At 40.0% G+C, this 10926-nt stretch overlaps 2 protein-coding genes across 2 annotated transcripts; both read left to right on the plus strand.

Moving 5' to 3' along the window:
- The first annotated feature begins 5884 nt into the window (after positions 1-5884).
- Positions 5885-7234, plus strand: LOC100962428 (BUB3-interacting and GLEBS motif-containing protein ZNF207-like). The gene has a single exon (XM_012801351.2). It carries the CDS (start codon positions 5885-5887, stop codon positions 7232-7234), a length of 1350 nt encoding a protein of 449 aa, XP_012656805.1.
- Positions 7235-7251: 17 nt separating this feature from the next.
- LOC111723140 (ubiquitin-like protein 5) lies at positions 7252-9729 on the plus strand. The gene is made up of 2 exons (XM_023509602.1): positions 7252-7261; positions 9443-9729. The coding sequence occupies exons 1-2, from the start codon at positions 7252-7254 to the stop codon at positions 9727-9729; spliced, it is 297 nt and encodes a 98-aa protein (XP_023365370.1).
- The last annotated feature ends 1197 nt before the right edge of the window (positions 9730-10926 follow it).

Below are 10926 nucleotides of genomic sequence, written 5' to 3' on the forward strand. Positions count from 1 at the left end.
TCTAGAGACAGGTGTTGACACACATCTCTGGGGACCTCCTGACAGGCCAATAGCTCAGCAACCTGGGTTGCTATTTCTCTCAGGGGCAATAGCCTGGGAGTCCAAGGTTCCTGTCTTACAGGTTTATGGGAGTAACTTCAGGTATAACTCTTGAGGTTAAAAATCAAAGTCTCTTTTACATGCCCTGTGCACCCCAACCAAAAATCAGTTTGAGAAAATACAAAATCATTGAACAGACAATTGGCATAACATCACCTCAACAGAACTGAATGTGTCCCTGGCAATCTAGAATTGTACAGTTCCTTCTTGGAGATGTTCAAAGCAAAGCTCATTTTGATAAAAGCCAATTTGCAGAAATACCTGCTTGCCAAATTCACCAAATTTGTGGGTTGTGCTATACATCAATAAGAATGTTAAATAATTGTACTGAATAAAGTCACTTTTTTTCAGGGAGAAAGATAATGCTACGTTTTTGAAGTATGCAGAGGAGGGACTAACCATGTTTACATTCAAGTTGAATAAACTGGGACAGATACATTGGTTAAGGGCTATAATACCAGAACTCTGTGAGGCGGAGGTAGGTGGACTGCTTGAGCTCAGGAGTTGGAGACCAGCCTGAACAAGAGAAAGACACCATCTCTAAGAAATAGCCAGGGGTGGTTGCTGGGGTCTGTAGTCTCAGCTATGGGGGAGGCTGAGACAAGAGAATTGCCTGAGCCCAAGAGTTTGCAGTTCCTGTGAGCTATGATGCCAAGGCACTCTACTGGAGGCAAGAAAGTGAGACTGTCAAAAAAAAAAAGAAAGAAAGAAAGAAAGAAAGAAAAGAAAAGAAAAGAAAAGAAAAGAAAAGAAAAGAAGTTAATCTGTTAACATCATAAAAGCAATGGGGAAAATAAATAAAAAAGTCATTGGACCCCCAAAGTAGAGTAAATGTCTCAAATTTCAGGGAAAATTTTGCCAGAGAAAACTAGGAACTAGGAAAATAAAACCACTCTGCACAGCCTCAAATCTTCTTCTTCTTCTCCTCCTCCTCCTCCTCCTCCTCCTCCTTCTTCTTCTTCTTCTTCTTCTTTAAATCACAGTCTTACTTTTGTCACCCTCAGTAGAGTCCCATGGCATCATAGCTTATAGTAACCTCAAACTCTTTGGCTGAAGGGATTCTCTTGCCTCAGCCTCCAGTATAGCTGGGCCTACAGGCACCTGCCCCAAAGCCCAGCTATTTTTAGAGACCAGGTCTTGATCTGGCTCAGGCTGGCCTCCAACCTATGAGTTCAGGCAATCTACCCACCTCAGCCTCCAGAGTGATAGGATTATAGGCACAAGTCATCTTGCTGGGACTCAGAGCCTCAACTCTTTTTTTTGGCAGTTTTTGGCCAGGGCTGTGTTTGAACCTGCCACCTCTGTTGTATGTGGGCAGTGCCTTACTCCTTTGAGCCACAGGCACTGCCCCAGAGCCTCAACTCTTAACTTCACATGTTGTTAATGGTGCATTTTTCTTTGTAAGCAGATCAGGGTTTTAATGAAATTACCGTGTTGATAATTTGCTTTTAGTTGCAGTATTTTCTTCCAGAGTTACCAAGAACTCCACTGTGCAGCAGCTGAAGCAGATGTATGAGCCCGGGAGGTAAGAGAGTATGTCAGTACCTGGAAATGAACAAACCTGGTTAGAAGAGGGTTTACAGGAGGTGAAAGACTCTCAAAGATGAAGCTGAAGAGGGTAGCAGCCAGGCTGTGAAACCTGAAGTGAGGCATTCTAGTAAGTTCTTGCAGGTGATAACTGGGAGTTATGTATTCTTCTAGTGAGGCCTAGTGGCCCTAGACTAAGACAGAAAGGTGTCATGCCTAGGCTATAAAAGAAAAATGCCAGTTAACTCCTGGCAAGTTTCTGGACTGCAAGCTTTGAAAAAAAAAAGAAAGAAAGAAAGAAAGAAGTCTAGTGTACTCCCAAGATAGATGGGAAAGTACTAATTAATTTCTTGCTTCTAGTTCCTTCCAAATTTCTTGCTTGGCTAAATCCCTGGGAAGCAGACAGGGAGGTGCCAACTGTTCCCAGACTGACTTTTAAACAAAACCAAGTACTGAAACTAAGATGTATAGGGGAAAAATATTAAAACAAAAATGTGTGACTAACTAACTGCAAAATTCTGCTTCTGTATAATGCTTGCTTGTTACCCTACCCGGATGCACCTGGACACCCTGGGTGCCAACCAGGATGCAGATCAAACCTTAAAAACCTGACCCCTTCAACACTCAGGGTTGCTCTCAGAAACCCCATGTTAGGACCCTGAGGCAGTTGCTGGCTAGCTCTTCAATAAGAGGACTGTTTAAATTTAACTTGTTTAGCCCTGTGGTCTTTGTGGAACTCCTTGGCACAACATTCCAAGTTCACTCCAATATACTCGTGCTGTTCACAGCTGTATCACCTGGCTCAATGCACAGGATGCTCAATGTTGAGTTATTAGTGTTAAGAGGTATCTTTTACACTTCACCTTAGCCAAAAGGTGGAGAATGGATTGTATGGTGTATTTTAAAAGGATAACAGATTCAGTTCATGCCCAGCGAAGTCAAAAGTTAAAATAAAGAATTCAAAGTCAGAGAGTTTTCACCAGAAAAGTTGAATTGGCCAACAATATTGATGACTTTAGGGAGAAAAATCAGGAAATTTAGGAGCTGATTTGTTGATCTTTGCCAGCAATGTCTAAATACTAGAGGGGGAACAGAGAGTGGAGTTGGAAAAACAAAAGAAAAGAAAATAAAAGCAAGGAAGTGAAATGATCTGGTCAAAATGGTTTTGGACGAGGCTTGAAGGAGGGACAAGGAAGTTGGCCACTTAGTGTTCATTCAATGTACACTAACAAATAAAACAAAGCTGCTCTGAATTTGAATTACTTTGTAATTCAAAGCTACTTTGAATTACTGGGAAGAAAAAAAAAAGTTGAAGAAATTAGTTTAGGTCCAACCTAATTTTGGTTTTCTCGCTTTCTCAGTCTCCAACAAGCTCCAAGACTTCCAACTTCCAAAATATTCCCTCAAGTCCACCAAAGCACCCAGTCCTGCCTGAAAGGACTGGCTGAGGTCCTCGAGTAAACTTCTCCATTCATGGCTCAGTATGAACATGACCTTCCATGTGCCCAAGTCTATTCCTCATGTTTTTTCTTCATTTTGTTTGCCCAGGTATGATCTATCCTGGAATTAAGTGAGAAATTAAATTTATCTGGGGTTGTTTGCTTCTCCATGTTGACCATTATCTTCCACAATTAAAGAAGAGGAAGGGCAGGGGAAGGAATGAGATAGGCACAGTGGAGGAAGGGTAATCGGTGAGAGCTCACCTGTGGTGCCTATTTCAAGGGTACATGTCAAATCTATTAAGAATAGAGTATAAATGTCTTTTTCTTTTTATTTTGAGTATAAATTTCTTAACACAACAATTAAGTAAGTGAGGTGAAGGTTGTATTAACCATTTTGATGTAAGCATTCCAAATTGTATATAAAATCAGCAGATTGTACTCCACAAATGCATTAATGTACACAGTTATGATTTAATTTAAAAAATTAAAACAATAAACTTATTTTCACCTGTATTAAGTGCCTCTTTTTTTTTTTTTTTTTGCCTCTTTTTAGAGTTTGACCTTATGTAAATGAGGTAATTGCTCTATGTTTCAGTACTCATCTGTATAATAGAATAACACATAGCCCCTAAGGCCTCTATGAGATTTAAGTAAAATAATGTGTGGCAATGTTGTGACTTGCACAGCTGAGAAAGAGACTTGGACCCCACTTGATGCAATAATCAATAGAAATTTATTAACACCTGCGTAGGAGGCCAATGCTATAAGAAGCAATTGACCACAAATGGCAGGCCAAATGGGTTTTTATACCCTATTTTCTGCATCACAACAAGCACACAAAAGAACAAAAGCGAACATTGCAACATAAGTTGAGAAACTTTTCTGAGAACTCAGGAGTTTCTTTATCTTTAAGCCTTTTCTCAGAATTTTTTCTCCTCCCTATGTACTTCCTTATTGTCAAGCCTCTTTTCGGAATTCTCCTCCCCACCCTTGAAGGGGCTGGGACTAATGGAGTCAAAGGAAGTTTGTTTTCAAGGGTAAAGGGCTTGGTTATCACAGGAAAAGCCATTACTTATTTATCAATTTTTTGAGACAGAGACTCACTATGTCACCCTCAGTAGAGTGCTGTGGTGTCACAGCTCATAGCAACCTCAAACTCTTGGACTTAAGTGATTCTCTTGGCTCATCCTCTCAAGTAGCTGGGACAACAGGTGGCTATTTTTTGGTTTCAGTCATCATTGCTATTTTGGCAGGCCTGGGCTTGGCTCCAACCTGCCAGCTTCAGTGTATGTGGCTGGCGCCCTACTCACTGAGGTACGGGAGCTGAACCAAAAGCCTTTCTTTAAATTGATGAACATGTGAATTCCTCTGAATGCAGATAGATTAATGTAAAATAACTCTTAAGGAGGTGTATTTCCCACACCTGGAGTACAAAAATCCTTTTATGTGTTAGTGCCTTCTTGCGTAGATTTGGGAAAGTACCAAGTTCTAGGGTTGAAAAGAAAGCAGAAAGACCTCCAGCTTATGAAATTTATGAAATTGAGGTTTTAGCTGCTGACCTCATAGAGTGAGTAGTCTCCAAGTCAAGAAGAAGAATGATGACAAACATGAGGTTCAAGGTCAGACTGTCAGGGTCAGAGGCTCACTCTATGGTCAAACATCTCTGCCTCCAGCATCTTCAAGTTTACATGGAAATAAAATAGTACCTATTTCATCATAGGGATTAAATAAGAAACTTGTTTGCTGTAATGCTCAATGAATTAACAAGTCACGTTGTCGGGTGCCCATAGGTCAGTGGATCGGGCAAGGGCTACATACAATAGGGGCTGATGGGATAGAACACTGCCCCAAGCCTACTAAAATGAACAAAATAAAAAGAATTAATCAAATCAGATTTGGTGATTGGGTAAATCAGATTTGGTGGATTGGGTAAAGCCACAAAGAGGTGTGGCTAGGGACAGCTGAGTAGGGTGTATGCAGGGTGGGCTTCTCAGGCTTGTATTTAAGTAATGCTGCTCAGAGCAGTGCTGTATTGCTCTGAAAGGCTGAAGTCGAGATTGGACGTGCCTTCCACTGGTGAGTAAGTGCATTTCATGGTGACCAATGTTTCTTTTGTGGGACGCTGTCTGCCTGATGTTCTGGTGTTTGAAGGGGTTTTAGTGTTCATCTCTTTCTCTTTTTCTTTTTCCTGAGATAAGGCTTTCTATGCTGCCTAGTCTGGCCTCCCAACTCCTATGCTTTAGTGATCCTCCCCCCTCAGACTTCCCCTGTAATTGAGGTTAAGGGTGTCTCCCATTGTGCTGGCTTTTTGAGCTTTCACTTTTTAAAAGTGCAGGCATCAAATAAAAATAATAACATAAAAGTACAAACTCATAGGCTGGGTGCAGCTCATGTAACCAAAAGAATTGTCTATGGTTGCTTTACAGTAGAACTTGGGACTAGCACTGTCTCTGGTGTTTAAATACCAATGTGTAGTTGCAGTAAAGAATGTTTCTTACTTAGAGATACCTATGGGAGTATTTTCAGGTGAAATATCTGCAATTCATCTTAAAATACTGAAGGTGGGTTGTTGAGGAGTAAAGATTGGCCATGTATTGCTCAGGCCTACCATTTTGAGGTTGCTGTGAGCTATGATGCCATGGCTCGTAGGGTGCCAGTGTCAGACTGTCTCAAAAAAAAAAATATTTAAAACATTCTTGATTTTATGTCTGTTTCCTGTGGGACATGGTGGTGGCCATTGGGTCAGAAAAATGAGTAATATTCTCCTCATTTTCCATGTTTTTCTCCTTGTTTTTCTTGGTTGTTAGAGCACAATTATGGGTCGCAAGAAGAAGAAGCAGCTGAAGCCATGGTGCTGGTACTGTAATAGAGATTTTGATGATGAGAAGATCCTTACACAGCACCAAAAAGCAAAGCATTTTAAATGCCATATATGTCACAAGAAATTGTATATAGGACCTGGCTTAGCTATTCATTGCATGCAGGTACATAAAGAGACAATAGATGCTGTACCAAATGCAATACCTGGGAGAACAAACATAGAGTTGGAAATATATGGAATGGAAGGTATTCCAGAAAAAGACATGGATGAAAGAAGACAACTTCTTGAACAGAAGACCCAAGAAAGTAAAAAAAAGAAGCAACAAGATGATTCTGATGAGTACAATGATGATGATTCTACAAACTCAACTTCATTTCAACCACAGCCTGTTCAACCTCAGCAAGGTTATATTCCCCCAATGGCACAGCCAGGACTGCCACCAGTTCTAGGAGCACCAGGAATGCCTCCAGGCATACCTCCATTGATGCCTGGTGTTCCTCCTCTGATGCCAGGAATGCCACCAGTTATGCCAGGCATGCCACCTGGATTGCATCATCAGAGGAAATACATGCAGTCATTTTGCAGTCAAAACATAATGATGCCAATGGGTGGAATGATGCCCCCTAGACCAGGATTACCACCTCTGATGCCTGGGATGTCACCAGGTATGCCTCCCCCTGTTCCGTGTCCTGGAATCCCTCCAGTGACCCAAGCACAGGCTGTTTCAGCACCAGGTATTCTTAATAGACCACCTGCACCAACAGCAATAGTACCGGCACCACAGCCTCCTATTACTAAGCCTCTTTTTCCTAGTGCTGGACAGGCTCCGTCAGCTGTCCAAGGACTTATTGGTATAGATTTCAAGCCTTTAATTAGTACCCCTGCAACAACTACAGAACCCCCAAAGCCTCTGTTCCCTGCTTATACACAGTCTACAGCTTCAACCACTGGTACAACAAGTAGTACTGCAGCTAAACCAGCAGCTTCAATAACAAGTAAGCATGCTACACTAACGACAACTAGTGCAACCAGTAAGTTAATCCATCCAGATGACGATATATCACTGGAAGAAAGAAGGGCACAGTTACCCAAATATCAACGTAATCTTCCTCGACCAGGACAGGCCCCCATCAATAATCTACCAGTTGGACCAGTTGGAGGTATGATGCCACCACAACCAGGCATCCTACAGCAACAAGGAATGAGACCACCAATGCCACCTCATGGTCAGTATGGTTATCATCATCAAGGCATGCCAGGTTACCTTCCTGGTGCTATGCCACCATATGGGCAGGGAGTGCCAATGGTACCCCCTTACCAAGGTGGGCCTCTCAACCTTCAATAGGAATGAGACCTCTGGTAATGTCGCAAGGTGGCCACTACTGACCTTACTTCATCCAGTCTAATAGGTTTGGAGATTAAACCTTTTCTCTTAACTTATGTTGTTTATATAGCCAAGCTTCCATCAATAAGGTTTCATTGTGACTTTAACAAACATTATCTTCCCACATTCCAGGAACTATTGCATAATTATTTTACATGGGAAAAATTATTCGGAATAATAAAGCAGGAACTTTTCCTGAAGTTGCAATTTATACCATATGGCTTCTTTTTCATGTTTCATCTAGGTTTTTAGAAATGAAGTATAGTAAATTTGGTTCATTAAATTGTGAAGACACTGGAATTACATAAACATACCACCTTAATAAAGGTGAGTTCTGTACGCTTACATTGCTATTTGTAAAGTTATGCCTTCACAGCATTTCAGATGCTTTTGGACTTCATGTTCCCAACCTAGTTGGTGAGGGCTGTAACTATTTCCAGGTACCTGTACCTTGGAGGTCTGAATGTGTAAACAATATTTAATGTATTTAGAGTTCCTCATGTTGCAGGGTTTAAGAAATCTGACCCACCAAGGTCATGTGAATTTCTGTACTGTTAAAATTCATTGTAATAAAATGAGAAAAAAAATTATGCCTTTTAATTCATAACCCAGCTGTTGCCTGAAAGGTTTGTACAGATGCATGCCACAGTAGATGTCCACATAATAAAATTCATAGTTAGCAATACAAAATAAATAAATAAATAAAACATTCCCTCCTTTTTTTTTTTTTTTTTTCCTTTTTTCGGAGACAGTCTCACTTGTTGCCCGGGGCTAGAGTGCCATGTTGTCCTAGCTGACAATAACCTCAAACTCTTAGGCTCAAGGGATCTGCTTGCCTCAGCCTCTGAGTGGCTGGGACTCCAGGGATGTGCCACAAAGCCTAGTGAATCTATTGGATTTTTTTAGTAGAGATGGGGTGTTGCTCTTGGTCAGACTAGTCTTAACTCATGAGCTTGAGCAATCCACTGGCCTCCTCATCTCAAGTGCTAGAAAACACCTCTCACCAGATTCTTCTGGCCAAGAATAAGACATGAATATATCATCTAGAGCTCATTGTGGTGGTTAAGTAAACGCTCATTTTTCAATGAAAGAAATTGTCCTTTGGGCCATAAGGCAAAATTCAGTGTGCCTGTGTTTCTGGGAGATTTGTTGTGAGGGGTGGACATTTTTTATTTAAATTTAACTGTTAGTCAGCAGAGTAGTATAGGCGAAGCATGCTGGGCCCATAAATTTAACTCCTAAGACTGGGTGAGATGGTGACTGATTAATTATTTGCTGTATTTCTCTGTGTTTCTCCTTCATCCATGTTGGTTGATTAGGAACTATTTTGACCAGGTTATGATCTGGGCTTTTTCCCCTGGTCCTGACCTGATGTGAATAGAGACCCAGAAAGGCCAGAAAATAGCCTGACCAAGCTTCATTGTGGTAAGCCTCTCTCTCTTAGAACTAGTTAGCTGCCACCTTTGAGCTTTGGGTTAGGGGGGTCTGGAACACCAAATAATTAAGGCAATGGTGTTCTTACAGTCTACCACAGTGGTTCTCAACCTGTGGGTCACGACCCCTTTGGGAGTTTAACGACCCTTTCACAGGGGTTGCCTAAATACATTCTGCATATCAGATATTTACATTACCATTCATAACAGTAACACAATTACAGTTATGAAGTAGCAATGAAAATAATTTTATGATTGGGGGTCGCCACAACACAGGAACTGTGTTAAAGGAACTGTGTTACAGGAACTATAAACAGCATTAGGAAGGTTGAGAACCACTGGCCTATCAGCTTAGGTTTCTCATCCTTTCCTTATAAAGCCTTGAATCCCATCACAGGATCCCCCAACATCATGGTCTCATCTGACCCTAATTATTTCCCAAAGGCAACACCTCCAAATGCCATCAATATATGAATTTGGGAATTCAGTTTCCAACAGTTGAATTTTAGGAGGACACATTCAAATAAGCAGAAACCACCTAGGTCTGGTGTTCTTATGTGAGGCAATTACTTGATAAACTTCTGTTCTTTGGAAATCAATCTTTTTTTCCTTTCTATGTCTTAGTTATTTTTGGTAAATGTATTCACCTAAAAAATGATTTTCTTTTCCTCTAGGTTTTCAAATGCATGGAGATTGCAAAATAACCTCTCATGGTTTTTAAAATCTTGTCTTTCAGAGCGCTTGAGGCTAGAGATTGTGGTGTCTGTAGGTTGTCATTTGGAGTTTGGAGCTCCAGCCTGGATCATCAAGGTTGTTTGCAATGACCTTCTGGGGAAGAAGGTCAGTGTTAAATGCAACATAAATGACACCGTTGGGGACCTTAACAGGCTGATTGCAGCCCAAACTGGCACCCACTGGAAAAAGATTGTCCTAAAGAAACAGTACATAATTTTTAAGGACCATGTGCCTCTAGGGGAGTATGAAATCCTTGATGGGATGAACTTAGAGCTTTATTACCAATAGAGCAGACTTCATTTCCCCAGTCTATAGTTCTTTCCTCCCTCACTGGTATGGATGATTGTTTTTAAAAACTCATATTAGAAATGTCATATTTAAAATTTGACAAACCTTCCAAATTCAAAACTCTAAATTTGGTGCATGGTGCCCATGACACAGTGGATACAGTGCCAGCCACATGCACTGAGACTGGTGAGTTCAAACTCAGCCTGGGCTAACAAAATGAAAAGGCACAACTCTAAATTTGGTCTTCTTGACATATTAAGATGAATGAAAGTCATAAGAAAATGAATTAAACTTATTTTATTTATTTATTAAAAATGTATAGAAAACCTTGTCAAATATGAAATGGTGATTAATTTTGTATGGATTATAAATATATATATATTCCAATATTACAAAGCATTGGTCTGTCCCCATTTGTAAAATATTGTTCTGTCCTAATCCAGAGTTTATCCTGAAAAAAAAATATTGAGAGAGACTGACGAATTCTCTTAAATTCAAATTCCTGATGTTTTCAAAAAATTAAATACCTTTGAACTAAAAACAGATTTTTAACACTTTCATTGGAAAGTTAACATGTCTATGAGTGTGGCTAATTTAACTTTAAACAGAATAGAAATCTGTTACATAGAACTGAGATAATTTCTTATGGCTTTTTGTTCAAATTATAGCTTTTTGTTCAAAATATTGTTGATTCTGTCTGTGTTCTATTCCAAAAGTCAAGAAAATAATTTTCTGATTTTTGAGCTACTTGTAAAGCAATATATATATTTATAAGTAGAAGTTTAAAACATGTATTTTTCTCTCTCCTTGATTTCTCTGGAATTTAAAAGCCTTTTGTAAGTATTTTTAATTTCTAACAATACAGTTACTTGCAGAAGTTCAATAAGAATCTGTTTTGTTTTATGAAACATAATGAAGGCACTGGTTATTTTACCAAGGCTTTAACTGGAACATCTCCAAAGGTGTCCAGACTGCATTAAGGAATTAATGTTCACTTTATTAGGCCAAAAAAGCCCAATGAAAAACTGGCCAGATACCCATCAGTAACCTTTCCTGATTTGTAGTAAGTAATGAAGGTTGCTTGCTGACAAGACCAGGAATCAAAATGTGCTTGGAAAGCCCAGTGCATAAAGGTATCTAATGGCACAGATGGCACAGATGAAACCTGGGCTCATAAAAGGCTTTTAAGAAAGTCAA

The sequence above is a fragment of the Otolemur garnettii genome, unplaced genomic scaffold (genome assembly GCF_000181295.1).
Source record: "Otolemur garnettii isolate 467f Iridium unplaced genomic scaffold, OtoGar3 scaffold00008, whole genome shotgun sequence".
Classification (NCBI taxonomy): Eukaryota; Metazoa; Chordata; class Mammalia; order Primates; family Galagidae; genus Otolemur; species Otolemur garnettii.